Consider the following 19,557-nt stretch of genomic DNA (forward strand, 5'->3'; position numbering starts at 1 on the left):
ATGAGAACTTTACTGAAAGTAAAGCAGAAATAACTAAGGCAATAATAAAAACATCATTATTACAAGGCATAAGAATCCCAAGTTAATGCTAGATAGAGAAGATCATTAATGGACAGATACATGAATAATTTTTTCACAGAAATTTCACTGAATATTCTGAAGTGGAAGGGACCCAAAAGGAGTATTGAGATTGTTTCACACATAGTTTAAAAAAAAGAAAAAAATAAGAGTTAGTCCTACTCCTTTGTAATTATCTAAGACTTTTGTTTCCAGCTTTGACATCTGAAAAGCAGTCACTGGTCCTGCACTAAACACTACAACTCATGGATTTGACATCCTTTTTGGATTTTCTATCCAGAAAATAAGCAGCAGTGAATAAAATCCTAAGGATTTTAAGTGCTGGTTTTAGCTGGTGCAGAGTTAAATTTCTTCATAGTAGCCCCAGAATATTCATTCAGCCACTAAACATCCTACACCCTAAAAACAGATTTTCAAACAACAACCTTTCCAAATACAGGATTTTTACTGAACACGTGGGAAACATTTGAAAGATCTTTGGTCTAAAAAAACCCAGAAAACCCCCTCAAAACCAAAACACACCCCCAGAACAGGAATGAAAATAGTTTTAAGGAATTACAATAGCATTTACACAGAAGGTCAGCAGCAGTGTTACCTGATCTTCTTGTCAGCAGGTCTCTGGTTGGAATCCTGACTGTCCCAAGAAGATAATCCCTAGATGTTCTATCAGCCATTTTGTCAGTGGCTGGAAAAGAAATGATTTTGTAAATACACTGAACTGGTAGGTGAGGTTGAGAAGTGCTTGACTGGAGAACAGCTGGTAGGAGGTGATCTTGGTCACTGGGAGTCTCAAAAACTCTTTGCACAAGGGGAACAGTCTCTGCCAAAGACAATTTAGATAATTACATCTATTACAAGTGCAGAGTCCCTGCACAGGGGTCTGAACAATCTGACCTGCTGGAAGATGGCTCTGCAAGTCCCAACCCAAACTATTCCATCATCCTATGAGCAGTTTTTTTTTCTATACTAAAATCAAGGGAACTTCTGCACCCCTATTCAACCCTTGCAATCGCACCTGTTGTCCTCACCTGCCTTGGTGCTCTGATGGTAGATGGAGAAAGAAATACTGGCAGACTGCAAGAGCTCCCCCAGAGAAGAGGCCTCCCCAGTGCTTTTCTGAGTGATGAGAGGACAGAGGAACTCCAGGTGCTGCTCAAACTCTGGGCAGAAGGAGCAGGGCACGGCTCGCGTGCTGCGCGTCTGCGCCTGGGGCAGGAAGGACGGGAGCGCGCACACGTAAGCGTTCACTCCCACCCCTGCACAGTACTGCACAGAGGGGTTCTTCTGGGCCACAGCTCTGCACCCCACGTGGGGAAAAAGAGAAAAGAAGGGAGAGAAAACACATTTAGTGTATAAAGAATCTAGGAAAAAACATGCTTAAAAGAAAAGTGAAGAGATGGGACTAACAGTGAAAGTTCTAAGCCAAAATGTACATGGGTTCTGCTGCACAGCATTTTCATCTTTTCTTTCCATCTGAACATACCAGGAACAGATATGAAATGGTGAGAGGAACTCACGAGTCCATCACTGGTGGCTGTGCTCTTATCTGTGCTTGAGAAAGCACTCAGCACCTTTCAGGATACACTGTACTGTAGAACAACTCCCCAGAGAACCTGCTCCACAAAGCAGCCAAAGGCCAAGCCAAATTATTTTCACTGACCAGTACTGACCAGCAAAAGGAGGTGAAATTAGCAAATGGGATAATTTACATGTAAACCAGACCCAGGTATTACCCAGGGCACACACCTGAAGGATGAGGAGTCTGGGGTCATTCCATTCCCTTCCATTCTCCAAGTACCATATGAAAATGGTCCTCATCCTTCAGAGTCTGCTTGAATTAGGATGGATCAGGGGCTCACAGCAACACTGAGAAAGGGTCAGACCATGGCTCTGGAATGACAGGAGCCATCCTTCTCTTGTGGAACTGACTCCCTCTATTCTAGCTCTTTCCTAACTCCTGAAAATCAAATATTCTGGAACTATGACCAGCTGATACCACACACTTGGAGCAGAGTGTTAAGGTGGAAAGGAACATGTCTCATTTCCCAGTCAGTTTATTGAGGTTTTCACAGGGAAATGCAAGAAAACAACCTCAGCTAGCTTTTAAATAGCATCAGCAACAGCAGGATCCAATGCCCAAATAGGTACCATTTTATATCAGCCAATTTTTATATCAGTCTTTGGGGCAGAAAAATGTGGAAATGTAGGAAAATATGCCCTTCCAATCTCTGTTCTTCTGCAGAACAAATACTACCACCCTGTACTGCAGCTTCAGGGACCAGAATTACTGCTGATGGTCTTTAAAAAGTTATTTAGACTTTGGAGCAGAACCCATTTTAATCTTGGTCTCTGCAGACAAAAAACTGGCCTGTAAGAATTTGCTCTAATCTCACGCCTCAGCCTGCTGCCTCCAGATAAAGCTGTTCTAAGTGAATAATGGTCCTTCTTGCATTAGGCTTTACCTGGCTGCTGCTTGCAAACCAGCTGCCCTGTGTATTTGTACAGAAAGTGAGACAGCTTGAGCAGTTACTCTGGCTGCTGTTTTCACTGATCGTTGGTACCTCACACTCACATCGAGCAAACCTGGAATAAACAGAAGAAAGGAAGGAAAGAAATGGCAGCTCTTAATGCAGCTACATCCAACACAACCAATATTTAGCTATGCCTTAATAACGAGTTTTATTCTAAAAAAGGTAATTCCAATAACCCACTGAGCCTGGCAGCGCCAGTCTGGGGTGCCTGGGCGCGAGCTCAGTGTCGCCCTCCTGTGGGGAGCGCTGAGCGCTGCAGGGAAGATGGAGCAGCGCTGCCCCGGCTGCGTTCCCACGGCCGCAGCTCCAAATTCCCACCCGGCACCCCCCGGTACAGCACTGCCCCGGCTCTGTTCCCACGGCCGCAGCTACACAGAGAGGGCTTCTGAAAACTGAGAGTTTGAGGGTTTCCCCATGTCTAGTCACCGATTTTTTACTCATTATGGTACTAGTGAAAGCTGGGAGGAAAACCACTCCTGATTTGTTTTAGTTGCCAACACTGATAAGGATAAAATCTATATTTTCATTTGTCCTGGAGGCAAATAGACTTTATTTTTACAGAATTTGATGGAATTTTACGCAGAATCAGAAGGGGTTTGGCTGGAAAACACCCATAAAATCATGGAGCCCGGCCATTCCTCCAGCACTGCCAAGGCCACCACTCTCCCACGTCCCCAAGTACCACATCCACACAGCTGTGAAATCATGCCAGCCACGGGGATTCCACCACGGCCTGGGCAGCCCTTTGGGGAAGAAATCTTCCCTCACACCCAACCTAAACCCCTGGCACAACTTGAGGCCATTCCCTTTGTCCTTTGCTAACACCATCAAACACTGCTGTGTGCTGAGGTTTCCTCCACTGAGCCTGGTTTTACCCTGGGAACTGAAAGCCCTGGAGCCTTCCTCACCTGAAGGGCGCAGAGGAAATTCCTCTGAGGAGTCAGTCCGGGGCACCAAGGGAAGATTGAAGGTTTGCATCCCTATTTCTTCACGATGCTGCAGAGTCACCATGGCACACAGCCGTGACAAAGGCAAGGCCCCTTTGGCCACCAGCTGGTCTCTGACGTTTGGGTAATAATACCTGGTGAGACACAAAAAACAGCATCAACAATTCTCTCACAACTGCACAGAAGTCAATGTCATTTTGAGTGTCTTCAAAGCCTAATTAGCCTCCCCAGCCAAGGGAGAAACTCAAGGAAATGTATTTCCACTGAAGAAAAGAATCATTAAGTGCTTCAGCAGATAATGCTACAAATACATATTTGCAGTAGACCTAACAAGTCAACTAGCAGGAACTCCACTAAAAATTGGCATCTCAAAGAAAAACAAGAGAAGGCTCTGATACCAAATATTCTCTACTCTCACTTCCAGTTAATAAATGAAAATACCTCTCTTGCAGAACAGATTTGTAGAACCAGCTTGTGAGGGTAAAAAAATGCTCTAAACCTTTTCTTAGTGCATTATTTGGCTTCAGCTTCATCTTAAAAAATTCTGGCACTTTTTCTTACAAACAGCCCATAATGATCCTCATGTGACTTTACAAATTTTAAAAAGCCTGACTTGTTTACTTTAAAGTGAATAGGTTATTATATTTTTCTAAAGCTATTTGTCTTCATGGCCTCCACTCTCCATTACTACTAACAATTGGCTTCAGTAGCCAAAGAAGCATTTTCAACTTACAAAACCCTTTAAATTATTTCTCTTGTACTCAGTGACCTGTATGAGGGGAAAAAGCAAACTCAGCACAATGAAATTATACTTTCAGTTGGCTGTTAAGTAAAATTTAAATGCTACTTTTAGATTGCTGTGCTGATTAAAAGATGGAAGAAAGCAAACTGAGAACACACACTCTAAGTAAGTTATAAAAAGGAGTAATGAGGACTCTTGGTGGGGAAAAAGGTTCACAGGCTTTAAGTGCAGTTACTATCACCAAACATTGGTGACCTTACAAATTTTTTCTAGCTATTACTAAATAATATTACAGAACATCTATCCCAGAGCTGGAGGTCTTTCAAGACCAGATCTATCTCTACCTGTACTGCTGTGCTATCTACACAGAACAGGACCTGGTTCTGTACCTGCACCAGACTTCAAACTGGATTCCTCCTCCTGCTGCTCCTGGTGCCATAAATGCACTGACCAGGAGCCTCTGGACTGGGACATCAGCAGGAACCGACAGGGAATGATGATGTTCGTCATTAAAGATGGGATCAGGGACACACAGAGTGGTGGCTGTTCTAAATGGCTTTAGTGTGATGCCTACAAGTCAAGCAGAGCTGGTTAAAAACAGTGGCAATTGCAGCTTTCAACCTTTTTCTGCTTGCAGTCCTTCAGGAGGTAGGGCCCGTGGACAGGGAGAGAAATCCTCCTGGGACAGGCTTGCTCTCCTGAGCTTCACTTCACAAAGCTGTTACAAGCAATCCCTGCAGTCCCAGGACCCCGTGAGCCACAGGCTGGGAACTACTGCTCAAAAGGCAGCACAAAAACCCCACAGGACTCAACACAGAACCATTTTACTGCCCATCATTTTTCAGGGGGATACGTGCTAGTGATGCAACGCACTCAACACCACGGTCTTGCCTACAATTACAATTATTTAAATACTGTTCTATAATATGAAAAATGGTGGGTTTAGATGAGATACTGGGGAGAAATTCTTCTCTCTGAGGGTGAGTAGACCCTGGCACAGGTGCCCAGAGCAGCTGTGGCTGCCCCTGGATCCCTGGCAGTGTCCAAGGCCAGGTTGGACACTGGGGCTTGGAGCAGCCTGGGACAGTGGGAGGTGTCCCTGCCCATGGCAGGGGTGGCACTGGATGGGCTTTAAGGTCCCTTCCCACCTAAATAAACCATTCCATGTTAATCCTAGTGATCTAAACCAAGTAACCCTACTGTTGGTGTATCCATGAAAATCAGAGAATTGTTAAGGTTGGAAAAGCCCTCTAAGATCATCAAATCCAACTGTTAACCTGGTCCTGCCAAGGCCAGCAGAAAATTAAGTACCCAAGTGCCACATCCAAACACTTTTGGAACATTTTCAGGGATGGTGACTCCACCACTGCCCTGGGCAGCCGTGCCAGGGCTTGGTAACCCTCTAGATGAAGACATTTTCCCTAATATTCCCCTATTTATCACTTAAACCTCCCCAAGCATGACTTGGGGCCATTTCCTTTTGTCCTGTCCCTTGTTGCTATGGAGCAGAGCCTGATCCCTACCTGGTTGCACCCTCCTGTCCAGGAGTTGTGGAGAGCAAGATGAGCACCCTGAAAGCTTGTGCATGTAATGCCTTTGCTGAATTTCATTGCACAGTCTCACTATTCCCTGTGGGCCTATTCCTGCATTTCTGTCAGATCAGCTGGCACAGCCCTTTGGCACCTTTAACAAAAGGGACCATGTGAACAGATTCAGAATTAGGATTCTCTTTTTCCACTGGGAACCTGTCACCAGCCTCATACAAACAAGACTTTTAATCCAGTGGCACAGCCCCAGTCCAGTTTTTCCAAGAAAACAAGCACTGGCTGCATGAAAGCTCAGAAAAACATGACCCCTCTTTCTTAGGCAGAGACTAAACAGTATTTAATTAAAGCAATGCTGTAAATAAAGGAACATGATAGAACACACTTACCATCCTCATACAGCCCAGGTCCTTGCAGTGCCCCACAGCCAGGCTCCTGAACTGGGAAGTGGTACTGGATGTAGCAGTCAGCCTCTCCCCAGACTGTGGACTGTAAGGGAGTGAGTCCCTTCACACCCTCCACGTGGATCTCAAACACGTGCTCCACCAGGTCTTCCCCTTTTGGGTCCAACTGCTAACACAAGAAAGGGAAGCCACATGCATTAGGACACTAAGAACATTTCAACAAGCTTCCCAGGAAGTGGCTGAGCCATCTCTGGAGGAATTTAAAAGCCATGTGGATGTAAAATTTGGGTACATGGTTTAATGGTGGCCTTGGCAGGGCTGGGTTAGTGGTTGGATTCAATGAGCATAGAGGTCTTTTCCAACCTAAACAATTACATGTGATAAGGATGTAAGATGCCTGAGATGGGGGACAGAAAAATTATCTGCTATTTTCCTCCTAGAGTTCATAAAAACACTGAAAGCCTGAGAGAAAAATATTTTTTCCTGCAAAGCACATAAAAAGCACAACAGTTCCCTAGCTATCCAATTCCAAGGTAGTGGCAAAACCTCCACAATAAGGCTGTGAGAATTAAGATTTTCTATAATTTTGCTGTTTGTTTGTTTTTACTTGTGAAAATAGAAGCAATGGAGATGCAAGGCAATAAAAAGGGCAATAAGGTTGACTGGTGGGAGCAAGCTGGTAAAAAAGAGTATAAACAATGTAATTCTGTGCACAATTTGTAGACTATAACAAAATTGGCTACAGCTTCAAGAACAGATGGGGGGCTGTCCATCTGTTAATGAACACACTGGCAAAACCCTTTTCCCAAGTCCTTAACAGCGAGAACGGGGTTACTGAACAAATACCATTGTGGGCTTGGTGGGTGGTGGATGGTCCAGAGAGTGAGGAGGACGCTGTGTGACTGGAGGCACCATTCCTGCTTCAGCCTTGAGCCTCTGGAGCGCCACGATCTGCTGAGCTGAGCCCATGGCCAGGACCACCCTGAGGCTGCCGCTCGTGCTGCTGGTGAAGACGTCCACCACGGGCACGTGGCCATCCACAGCCACCACCGGGTACTGGGCCTGCAGCAGCAGGTGGGAGATCCTGGGGTCCCTGCAGAACAAACCCAGAACACACAGAAAAGCCCCAGCATGAGCCATCTGGGTAGGAGCAGGGTCACACAGAACTCAGTCTAGATGGGATTTTCAATGCTGACAAAAAACAATCTATCTCCATTCCTCTGGAATCAGTCTGCACTCAGCGGAGATCCATGAGCTGCTGGGTGCAAGAAGTTATTTTCAGCAATGACAAAGGACAATTTCCCAAAATCTAACAGTGCCTTAGCTATGATCCAGTCTAGAGATCTGTGAATGAACAGATGAATGGGAAACAAGATCCCATTACCACCTGGAGCCATATATGATACTTTCATGAGGGAGTTATGTGCCTTTGGGGATGGAAAAAAAGAAGGAACAGCCTCCCAGGAAGACATAAACTCTCCAATCATATACTGAACTTATTCAAGGCCAGGTTGGATGGGGCTTGGTTCAGGGAAAGGCAGGAGGTGGCACTGGGTGGGCTTTAAAGTCCCTCCCAAGCCAAACCATTCTGGGATTCTAAGATAAATACAGATAAACTACAGTGGCTTACTAAAAAAATTATACATATGACACTGTAATAACTAATGAAGTAGTGGCAAATCAGCTCCAGCACCACCCAGTTTCCACATGTCACTAGGTCTGACTAAAATAAAAGGAATAAATCCATTGCATTAGGAAAAATTTCTTCTGTCCAGTATTTCCAGCAATTTAAACTGTTTTAAGCGGGTATATTACTTAACTGAACAAGAAGCCAGTGGATTAAATTCAAAAACCCAAAGAACTCTGGAGAATCCCATCAGATGAGAACACAAAATATGAAGGTTTTGTAGACTTTTTGACACCCAAACTGTGCAAACCAACAACATCCCTATGGGATCTCTGCAGAGAATAATTAGGGGCAAATCCAATCAGTCACAACCTTGGAAAATCACTGACACAAAGCCACACTTCATTCTCCTGTGTAGTCACTTTGGTTTCTTTTAGCTTTATTCTGTCACAGGACCACAAGCTAAGCAGGCACCAACCCTGAAGCAGCACAGTGACTTTATTTCTCACACTCTACCTGCACTTCTGGACAAGGCCAGTGTAACTTACACCCTGCTCACTGTAGGGAGCTTGGCAGGACAAAAATGCCTTTTGCTATGAAGTGTAACTAAGCACCACCAACGTTCTCTAAGCTGCAGTTAGGATATTTCCCAACCCAATAAAAAATGAGGACAAAAACAAGTTTACTTGAAGGAGATGTAAAACTGATGCAGAGGGAGCTTCACTAATCCCAGCAACTTGTCACAGCCAGGGCTTCCCAGTTTGTTCCATGCTTCAATAATCATCACATTGTTCTTCAGCCGCTCCAAGTGTTTGGAAGTCAATGAAAAAGGCATCACCTGAAAGGTTTAAAGCAGAATTAGCACACAGAATACACTGGAAAGTATTGACTAAGGACAGAGCATTCTGGTAAGTCTACTTCATTCCAGTCTACAGAACTGTGCTTTTTAGAGACAGAAGTTAAAAATCAAATGTGCATCCAAGATGTTTCTAGGTATATAAAAGTAACTTAACTATGAAATGTGTTTCTCAGTGGAGAACACACTTCCACCAGTGTGAAATGGAGAACATGTGACTTGCCTGAGAAAAATGAAAGGCAGGCTGTGTTGTGCCCCAGACGACGGCAGATCTCGTTGCCTCCTCAGTGTTGAGCAGTTTGCAGTTTAAATACACATTGCAAGAGCTGGGCAGCCCACAGCCATCAGCACTAAAATCCTTTCCATCAGGCACCATGAGCAGCACGTGCAGCAGTAACCCATCCTCCTCAGCTGGGGCTGTGCGTGTGGCCACGTCCCTGCTGCCCACTCCTGCCTCCTGGGACTCCTCAGGGCTCCTTCTGGGGCACAGAGAGGTTTCTGCACTTGCACTGGTCCTGCTGGGCTCCTGCAGCCCCAGCTGGGCGCTCCTCAAGGCGTGGGCCGGGTGCCCAGCTGTGGCTGACCTGGCTGTGCTGCACGCCGAGTCTTTGTTGTTGGCCAGGAGCTGCAGGGACACCTGCAAGGCAAGGCAGAGCTGGCCAGATGTGCCCCATCCAGAAACAAGGGATGCAACAGAAAATCAGCAAAACACATCACACCTTGTGCTTGAGAGCTCACCCTAAGGCACTCTGTTGGCTGCAAGCTACAGCTGCTGCAGTAAAATAAACTACACACGGCTTTATGAAATAAAGTCCAGACTGGAGTGCAAAATCACACGATCACAGATCAATCACTGAGGTCCCTTCCAACCCAGACCATTCAAAGCTCATCCCATTCTCAACCCTTCACCTGCTACTACAGAGAGCTGTTTATCCCCAGAACTGTCATATCTCTCAAACTGTTAATGCTTCTCAGAGGCTGAACAGACTGGTAGAAACTTTGGCTGGAAAAGATAATAGATAATCCCTGAAGTGACAAGGAACACCAGGCCTCCATGGCAGGAAAGACCTCAGCTCAGGTCACATGTGAAGAAGAAGTAAAAGCTCCAAGCCCTGAATATGTGCCACTCAAAATTTGCCTGCAGGGTGGTTTCTGTACTCAAGTCCCAGCTTACTGACAATATTGCTAGACATGCAGGAGTTTCAAAGCATTCCTCCAAAACCCTAAGGAACAAAAAAGGGTTCACGTTATTTTATACTGGTCTCACAAACCTTTTTATCTGAGACCTGGCAAACTGAAACAAAGAGAAAAAAGAGAAGTTAAAAGTAAGGGTGTGCAGCCAAAAGTAGTAACAATTCAAGCTTGAGATGGTAAGACACATACCTTTAGTGGCCCAACTTGTGTGTGATCTCCCTCTTTTTCCACAGGTATTTCCCAGCTGACTCTCAGCAGCTCAGCCTCAATCACCCTGCGGAGCTGAAGTGCTGCTGAGCCAATGACCACAGGCTGAGGGCAGGCAAAAAAATTAATTTTGCAACATTTCTATCAGATTTAAAGAACTTTGGTGAAATAAAAGCTTTCTGGAAAGCCACGAGCAGCCACACACCCTCCCACTTGTACCAAAAGGGATTTGGGAAATCTCCTTCACTTCCAATTTCAAGTCTCACTAGAACAGTAAGACAAATTTTCCAAGAACCTACTGTAAACAATTCCAGATTAATGCAAAAATTGAATGACCTAAATCCTAGTAAGTGAGCAAAATACTGAAAGATGCAGTTTACTCCCCCATTAAAAGAAAAGCAGATATCGTTGGTGTTGATTAAAACAATGAAAGCTGAGTTAACCCCTCTCACCATGGTCAGCACAGGCAGGTGGTTATGCAAATAACCTTATCAGATAGAAATGTACATTCTGGGGGAAGAAAGGTATAAGTTACAGCTGTTTTTCACAGCTCACATTACTCCCCTCACACTGGGCAGGGTAAAGATGCAAGCTGCCTCCACGTGAACTCGTTCTACACTGCTGAAGGAGCTGCGTTGTCATTGAAGGATAACGTTTGCAATTGATCCTATGTGCTTAAACAGCAGGAGATCAATCTTAAAGATGAGGGAAGGACAGTTATTCTGCTTGCCAGTCTCAAACTGAGAAGATCCTTTAATGGAGTGACAGGAGTGACAAGTCTGGAACAGGGAATGGGCCCTGAGGCTGCAGGAGTGTTTGGACAACGCTCCAGGGATGCACAGGCTGGGATTGTTGGGGTGTCTGTGCGGAGCCAGGGGTTGGACTCAATGATCCTGTGGGTCCCTCAGAATATTCTGTGATTCTGTGAAGACTGAACAGAAATCAGTCCAACTATCTGCACATAATGCCATTCCCCCTCCTAATATCTGACAGTCTGCACTGAGTGCCTGTGGGAAATGGAAATGCAAGGAATTCCTTTGCTTTTCAATACATAAAGAACGAACAACTCTGTGAGTACCTTTTTCTGTGTGCTCTTTCTCACGTAGATTTTAAAAGCCAGGTCAGAGCCCCACCAGTGCTCAATCATCGCTCCTCCGAACCACACTGGGAGCACAGACCGCTGCTGGAATTTCACCTCTGGAAGGAAGAGAGGTACAGCAAATACCCAAAATTACACGACATAAATAAACTGTCCCCTGGAGAGCACTCTGTTACACACACAATCATTTCATTCTGCGTTATTTATTAACACCAAAGCTGAAGTAAACTGGTTTTCATTTTCAAAGGTCAGCAAATATTAGGAGGCCAGCAAATTAGGAATTCACAAATAATTAATAAATTATTAAATATATTAATACAACCCAACATTATAACAGTATTTGAAGACTTCAGGTGAAAGGATAATGCTACAGTGGATTGACTCAAAGTCTTCTTCAAATTATTTTCAATCCAATCTATTTTTCTAGGTACCCAAAGAGCTGGACTCCACACAAGGCAAAGAGCAGGAGGATGGATAAGTTTTAGATTACAAAGGTTGTACTACAAAAGTTCAGAAGAAACATGTATTCTCTAGCCACAAATGGAAAATGTACAAGAGAACTCAAAATCTCTCAAGTGCCACTGAGAAAGATGCAAAGCCAATGAATGACCACACGGGAGAGGCATATGAAAGTCACCCTGGCATTCCAGTTTCTGGGAAGACTGGGCAGAGAGCCTCTCACTCATCCAGCACTCTCTGCTCAGTGGGAACAAAACAGAAATTGTTCTCAGGGATACAAACATTGGTGGACTCTCAGTACAAAGATTTGTGTTTGCTGATTTGATCACAGGAATCGAGATTCCTTGGATCCAGCAGATTATGTGAGCTACTGGAGATATTACATGACATACTTCAACATCTGGGAAATTATTTATTTGAGCTATAAGTATATTTGATATTTCTAAAAGCACTTGATCATCCTCCTACTACTGCAGAAAGTAACTTGTTCTTTCCCTAGAAAACGGAAATTTGAAAATCCCAGTAAGAACACTTCTTGCAAGAAAAAATAAATTTAAAAAATCACTTGGCTTCCTTCTCCCTGAGAGGATTATTCTTCCACCTGCAGCACAGCAACTCTGTGGGTAGAGGTGTCACTAACCATACTGTGATTTTCAGGCAGCAAAACAAGTATGTGGAAAACACTAGTAAATAATTTCCAAGAGATGGAGTCAACAAAACTAAATCTAAGGAGGAAAATGATGCTCTTACCATCATCTGTGATTTTACTTGAGGCTACTCGAATAGTTTCTGTGGTTATGGAGACCTGTCCTTTACCATCCTTGGAGACTCTCACAGGAAAGTGGTACTCCACAAAGAAGGTACTGTGAATAAAAAAGTGGAAGGGTGACCACAATCCATCAAGAATCTGACGTGAGTCATGAAACTGAACACAGCAGGCAAGTTCCACACTCACTGCTTACTGCAACACTTTTTTTTAGGATAATTGGAACACCTGTTCACAATTCTGTGAATTCCTTCCAGAGATCATATATATGCCAGAGTCTCCTCCAGCAAGCCCCCTTTTGTTTTCAGTGTACTGCCAGGCAAAGTACATCTGTACCTCCCCAAAACACTGGGAAGGCACAGCCTGAAGTGAGCCCACATCAGGATAAATTAAGTCACAATCTAACTTTCCCGAGTTTGTGGGATACAATTTGCTGAGAGAAGCAGAGAAATAGCAAGGTCTCAGAAGCCTGGACGGCTTGGAGAAGCTGGACTGCACCAGAGACCTCAGGGAAATCTCCCCTGAAGGCACAGCAAACAAAGCAGGAAGGAACAATCCCCCTTACCGCTTATGAACAGACATGGGTCGTGGGGGTTTCCCCTGTAAACCTTTCCTCCTTGGGGAGATCTGGATGCTCTCAGGAGGGATTTTCAAGCTTTCAATGATGACTCTGGCCAGGTGTATTTGCTGCAGCAATGCCAACCTGTCTGCACCCAAGGGTGTGAGAAGAGCCATTTCTCTGTGGTCTTCTGGAGGAGCACTGGGAGAGCAGCTGCAGAGACAAAACAGAGGTTCAGGGATACAAAAACATTCTTGGCATGACCACACAAAAGGAAAATTGTAGCTTGGTGGGATGTTACTTAAAAACTGTTCACAAAAATAGACTTCTTTATACTTTTTACAACAAATTTGGTGGTATCTGTAATTCTCTGTAACAAAAATCTTACAATATCTGGGGTCCATAATCGAAAAAAACAGAAAGCGCAGGTTCCACACTGTTGATCTGAAAAAAATCTTATTCTAACTCTTTAAAAAGAAAAGCTTCATTTAATGCCATGTACAGAAGTAGGGAGGTGATACACAAGGACAAGTCTGCTGCAGAGGAACAGCAACAGGATTTTTGCCATAATTTCAAATCTCATTTGTGTAATTTGCAAGACTTGAATTGCAAATGATTTTGTGCTGCTTCTTCTGGGGATATGAATTTTACCTGATGTAAAAACAGCAGTGTTAGTCAGAAAAAAAATCAGAAATAATTTTTTAGAGCTGAATTTTAAAAAAAAGCCACAAAACCTTTACACTAACTGTATTGTACAAGATAAACTTGATAACTGGATCTTTAGGGACACTTTTATTGGTTCCATAATGAAACAAAGGGAATACAATTTAGATGAGATCAGAAGGTCAGAACAGAAGACACTGATGTAACTACCTGGGTTTAGTTTCTGCCACATTTTGATCCAAGGCAGGAAAATCCTTCTGTGGATTCACTGGACCTGCTTTTTTGAGGGTTTCTGTCTTGGATGCTTTTTTTGAGGATTTAACATCATCATCACTGAGGAAGTCACTCAAACTGGAATCAGATTTCTAAAAAGCAGAAATAATGCACATAAATAAGAAGTTAATTATCATTGTAAGAGAATTCCATAATGGTCACAATACAAAAATGAAAAACAACTTGTGCATTGCATCATTTGAAACAAATAAAATGGTATCAAAATTTCAGGGATTTAAAAAACAAAAAGTCTTCCTGGACAGCCTCAATCCCAGCAAGTTCCAAACTTGATGCTTGACTTTGTAGTCTTAACAATATTCTTTTAATAATATTAATTTTAAGCAATGCATGCACGTACTCACAAGCTTTTGTATGACACTTGATGCTTATACAGCTTTAAAATACTGAAATTTGTAGCTTTACTGATCAGGCAAACCTCTGTTTTTCTGCACATTAGGGAATGCACACCGAACTTTGGATCTCCACTTACAGGAGCTGTGTAAAAAAGCCTCTCCAGCAGACTCTGGTCGTAATGGGGATCACCGAGTTCACTGTCATACACCTCACTGCCAAGGGACAGAGAATCCCACAGGGAGCCTGTCTGATCCCAAAGGTGCCCTGGAGAGAAATCAGCACTGTGGACACAAGAGAGAGAAACACACCTCAGTGCTCCAAGCTGCGCAGTCAGTCTCTGAGGGATATGGACAACACAAAAATAAAACCAATAAAATGCCTGTTGTACCCTGGCTTTGGGCTCTGCTGGCTCCAGGCAGGGGCAGACTGTGCCCACCCTGCATGTCTCTGACCCAGCCAGAGGGGCCACCTGGGACCACACCTCTGAGGGACAGCTTGGGTTAGGATAGATCTCTGGAGATCACTCAGTCCAACCCCTGCCCACAGGGAAGGGATGCAAATAAAAAGCTGTCCAGTTGGATTCGGGGTATCCTGAAAGCTGCAGATTCCACGATCACTCTGGGCAACCTTGATGACTTTTGTCATAAAATACACCTGTGAACATCTACCTCTGATTTTTGCCCTTCTCTACTTGATAACTTCTGGAATGCTTTCAGATACCAGCGGTACTTAAGGACAGTTTACTTTGATTAAAAAAAACCCAAACCCCAAGGTATACCTTGAGTAGGTGCAAATACAGCTGTCTTTAGATACAAGCTGGGGTTAGTTTGATTTAAGGGTTTCCTCTGTGCTGTGAGTTTATAATCATTTTATGATCTGCAATACTAGAGTGTTATCCACTGATAAACCACAGAGAAAAAGTAAGTGCAGGGCACAAGAAACATGAACTGAAATTGTGAACCGTATCTGACCCAGAAGCTGTGGGTTCAGGGTGCAGGTGTGGACATCATTTATGCTCCTGCTACACAAAATGAGAGGAAAAGGTCCACTTAATATCTGGAAAAAGATTAAAGATTGTTTCTCATTAATTTTAATTTACAGTGTGTTTCCTCCTCAAAGAAACATGGTATTTGTTTTATGTACTTACTTTATGTAATATTTTAGGCCACAACAGCCACAACTATTAAATTACTTACATTTATCAAAGACTGTGGTTAATCTGACTCCACTTTTACGCCAAGTGACTTGGAGCTATCCAGGTTGTCACACATTAAAGCTGAGCTATAAAACACCTCCATCACTTGCACACAAGTCACTGGTTACATTCCCAAAAATGTGGACAACTTGAAGAGTCAAGAGACATTTTTCAAAAGGACAATTTTGCAGAAGCCTCCAGTGCATCACACTCACCTGCCCAACAGTAACTGGATTGCTCTTTCTTCAGAGTATAGGCCAAATTGCTGACCTGAAACTTCAGATCCAAAGTGATGGGGATCTTCAGGAGTGGGCACAAAACTGGACTTCAAGCCTTTTGGGCTCCTGGGTAACAGTGATGGAAGCACAGACAGCAGTAAAAAGAAAAGTAAAGACATTAGGGCATGCTCAAGATGAATCCGTTAATTGGGTTATCATTTTTTTCTGGGAAGTCCAAAATAATCTATTTTAACACAAACAGCTTTTGCAGAAATAAATGAGACAGAGCTTTCAATAGCATCACTGGCTATCAATGACAATGGCATTGCTTTCTGGTTATCCCAGAAAAACAGACAATATTCATATTTTTCCTCCAAGAAATCTAAGTTTATTTTCTCCTAAAAAAACCCCAGGCATTTAGGTCACCAATTATTCACACTTCCCTGAAAAGCTGTTCTTTGTGATGCAGTGCCATTTCACTGACACCTTCTTGCACTACTCTTGCTCCCTACCAACACTGAATATTTTCTTTTCAAACAACTTTGAACTAAATACAAATATACTAAGAAATTACATTGAAATCAATTACTCAAATCAAGGCTTACTACATGAGGATTTAAATGAGCTCACAAAATTTAGGCATTTATTCACAGGTAGAAATTAACTTCCCATTTGAATGACATGCTGCTTTCACCCTAAATGAATCCTAAAACACATGCTATGAATCTCAGTATCTACAGTTTTCTGGATAAAGCCTCAAGGTTTAGGGTTTAGACCTTGAATCTCACTTTCCCCAATTCAAACTCACTTTGCTGGTGCTTTAAAATCATCTCTCTCTATAAAATGAGACATTTTATTCAGTTTAATCTCCATGTCTGGGCTGGACTTCATTGCAGAAACAGCCATGGCATCACGGAGTTTATTGCCTTGATCCAGGAGAGCTGGGAAATAAGAAGGATGACATTTCAGCATTCCAATGCAATTTAAAAGCAACGTGTAGACACAATAAATGTGCCAGCTACAGTCAAGAAACTTGTGTTTCCCGCTGTTGAAAAGAGATCTTGATGCACTGGGGATTAAATACGTTTTATACACCAGAAAGCAGCTGAGGTGGGAGTGAGGGAGAGTGGTCCTCCATCAGTCTCCCACTCAGCTGTACAAGGAACTTGTCTGCAGACACCAGGTCAGGTATTGGAAGGGCATTATTAAGATACAGAAGCAGGACTAATCTAGGAAAGAGTAGTTTGTCAATTTCTTGTAGGATGCCAATTTCTTGTTCTTTTCAGTAAACACAAAACTCACAAGACAGTACACAAGGAAATGTGCCCCACTGCAATGCTTATTTCAATCCAGCCCAGGCAGTTGTAGCTTTTCAGTGAAGGCCTCCTCGGTGCAATGCAGCAGGAGGGTGTGAAGTCTGTCCCTCCCTTCAGACAATCTCATCTCCAGACAGGCACACAAACACCATCAGGAGATGTTCACAGTGAAATGTGAAGGATGAAGGCAGCTGCACACAAACCTGACAGCAGGTCCTTCGTAGGTGGGTTGTGCATGGAGAGCACCCCTGTGTTCCTTCTGGGAAGTGCTTCAGGATCGGTGCTGGTGGGAAATGACAGGGGCTGGCTCGAGGGATTCAGCTTCAAATGTTCATGGGGATGAGGAGCAGAGAAGGTGTCCTGCATGTTTTCAGAGTTCTCTTGGGAGAGCAAATGGTCCTTTCCTCTAGGAAAAACAAAGTGTTATTTCAGTAACAACTCAAGTGGGTGGGTGAAAGGATTCAGAACTCTCCAAACTCTCCCTTCAGGACATGCTCCAAAAGGAAATGTGACATTTTATTTTAATGATTCCTTGCCTGCCACTGATACCATCAGAGAGAACAACCCAAGCTGCAAGTAAAAGGTTTTTTTAGGAAAAAGCTTTTTAAAAGACCTTTTTCACAAGAGCATGCTGTGACAGAACAAGGGGGAACAGATTCCCACTGCCAGAGATAAGGTTTAGATTAGATACCAGGAGAAAGTTCTTTGCTGGAGCATGGTGAGACTCTGGCACAGGGTGCCCAGAGCAGCTGTGGCTGCCTCATCCCTGGAAGTGTCCAAGGCCAGGCTGGATGGGGCCTGGAGCAATCTGGGATAGTGGAAGGTGTCCCAGCAGCAGGGCCGAAATGAGATGAGCCTTAAGATCCCTTCCAACCCAAATTATTCTGTGATTCGATGATTTGAGGCACCTCTTGTGTGAACCTGCATGAGTTGAACTAAGTCAACGTAAGATACCAATTTCTATCAGACAAGAAACTGCCCCAGTCACCTCAGAAACCCTCAACATTCTGGATTTCATACAAAACATGTTTGAAAAGATCAAGCATCCCATAACTCACAAGTGTACTGCCACTACTTAAAAATCCTGTGCGAACTGCAAAATAAATCACAATTTTGTCAGGAGGAGAAAAAAGAAAAAAGGTACCTAAAAGTTGTGGCTTTGCTGCTGTTAACAGACTGCTGTTCAGCAGTCACCTGTGTGTGCCTGGGCTGTTGGGATGGAGCAGGAAGCTGGGGCTTGCTGCTTCCCTGAGCAGCAGCAGAGTCTGAAGCTCCTTCTGTGGTCAGCACAGAGCTGCTGGTGTCATACAATTCTGGCAGAGGCTCTAGAACCAGCGAGACCTGGAAGACAAGATATGAAAATATGACTTTGTTATTTTCTTAATCAAGTGCGGTAAATACTGCATTCAATTTCACTTGTTGTGCAATGGAAAACTGTTGCTTTTCTACATAAAGCAATATTGATATTACACAGCTTAAAGTCACATATTTACAACTACTTGTTTCTCGTTCCATGTTTTCAAATTCCAGTCAACTATCTTTCATAATTAATTTTCCAGAGCCAGGGCTGCAAGACAGAACTTCCTTAATTCTAGATGTCAAAATCTTCTATCATTCCAGCCCAGTGAAATGTAACAACCAAATACACACTTTTAAATCCACTGTTAATACTCACTGTCAGTGTAGAGATGACCACATGTTTCTCATTATGCTCAACTACCCCATAGTCCTCCAAACAAAATAAAGTCAACACCACCAGCATTTGTTTCTTCACTTGTTACCTTAGCTCAGAAATGCCTTGGACAGAGCACAGGCCTGCAGTGTGCCATGTACAGCTTAATCCTGCACCTGATTATAGCAGAGTCACTAAAGAGCAAAGACACCCAGACTACCTGCAGCTCCCCGAGTTTATCCGATGTTGGTGACACCACAGGAAAAGAGCCTTTGATGGGATGGCTGGGAGACAGCTGGGCCAGTTCAGTGATCTGCGCTTTGCCAAGGGGCAGGTGGTCCAGTTTGGTCAGAACCTCCAGGACGAGAACACCCATATCTGCAAAAATCAGTCTTCAGGTCAGTCTCACGCTCACAACTCACACTTTTTGGCTAAAATGCCAGAAACGCAGAGGTTCACGTTGTGTTGTCCGAGGAAATTACGATAACGGGCAGCATGTGAAGAAGGCTCTATACAGACATTAGTACCAGCACTAAATAATGCTAAGTACAGGCTTATCAGCAAAGGGACGCTTAGGACAGCACAAAGGGAAACGGCTCACCACTGCTAGGGGTAACCCGGCCGTGCAGAACTCTCCTCGGTGTCCCACCCTCCCGCGGCACACCCGAGCCCGCGCCCTCCGCCCCGCCCGTCCCAGCGGTACCGGCTGTCCCGTCCGTACCTGCCAGGTACGCGGCGAGCTGGCGCGGCCCGCAGCGCACGGCGAAGCGGGCCCAGGTGCGGCCCGCGGGGTGCAGCGCCTTGCCGGCGGGGCGCAGCGCCGTGCCCGCGGGCTGCAGCACCGTGCCGCCCG

The 19,557-nt window shown here is 44.1% G+C and overlaps 1 protein-coding gene across 1 annotated transcript in view; it reads right to left on the reverse strand.

Moving 5' to 3' along the window:
* Positions 1-19,524, reverse strand: part of C2CD3 (C2 domain containing 3 centriole elongation regulator) — a 35,857-nt gene extending 16,333 nt beyond the window's left edge. The window contains 21 exon segments of the mRNA XM_033084639.1: positions 674-763; positions 1,107-1,375; positions 2,541-2,661; positions 3,518-3,690; positions 4,688-4,868; positions 6,232-6,415; positions 7,093-7,339; positions 8,560-8,711; positions 8,953-9,366; positions 10,113-10,235; positions 11,209-11,327; positions 12,439-12,551; positions 13,020-13,226; positions 13,887-14,041; positions 14,440-14,584; positions 15,714-15,842; positions 16,525-16,657; positions 17,236-17,438; positions 18,177-18,373; positions 18,925-19,082; positions 19,426-19,524. Coding sequence (XP_032940530.1) covers positions 674-763; positions 1,107-1,375; positions 2,541-2,661; positions 3,518-3,690; positions 4,688-4,868; positions 6,232-6,415; positions 7,093-7,339; positions 8,560-8,711; positions 8,953-9,366; positions 10,113-10,235; positions 11,209-11,327; positions 12,439-12,551; positions 13,020-13,226; positions 13,887-14,041; positions 14,440-14,584; positions 15,714-15,842; positions 16,525-16,657; positions 17,236-17,438; positions 18,177-18,373; positions 18,925-19,080 — 3,511 coding nt within the window. The 5' untranslated portion in view covers positions 19,081-19,082; positions 19,426-19,524.
* Between the last annotated feature and the right edge of the window lie 33 nt (positions 19,525-19,557).

This window comes from Catharus ustulatus, chromosome 2, assembly GCF_009819885.2.
Source record: "Catharus ustulatus isolate bCatUst1 chromosome 2, bCatUst1.pri.v2, whole genome shotgun sequence".
NCBI classification, from domain to species: Eukaryota; Metazoa; Chordata; class Aves; order Passeriformes; family Turdidae; genus Catharus; species Catharus ustulatus.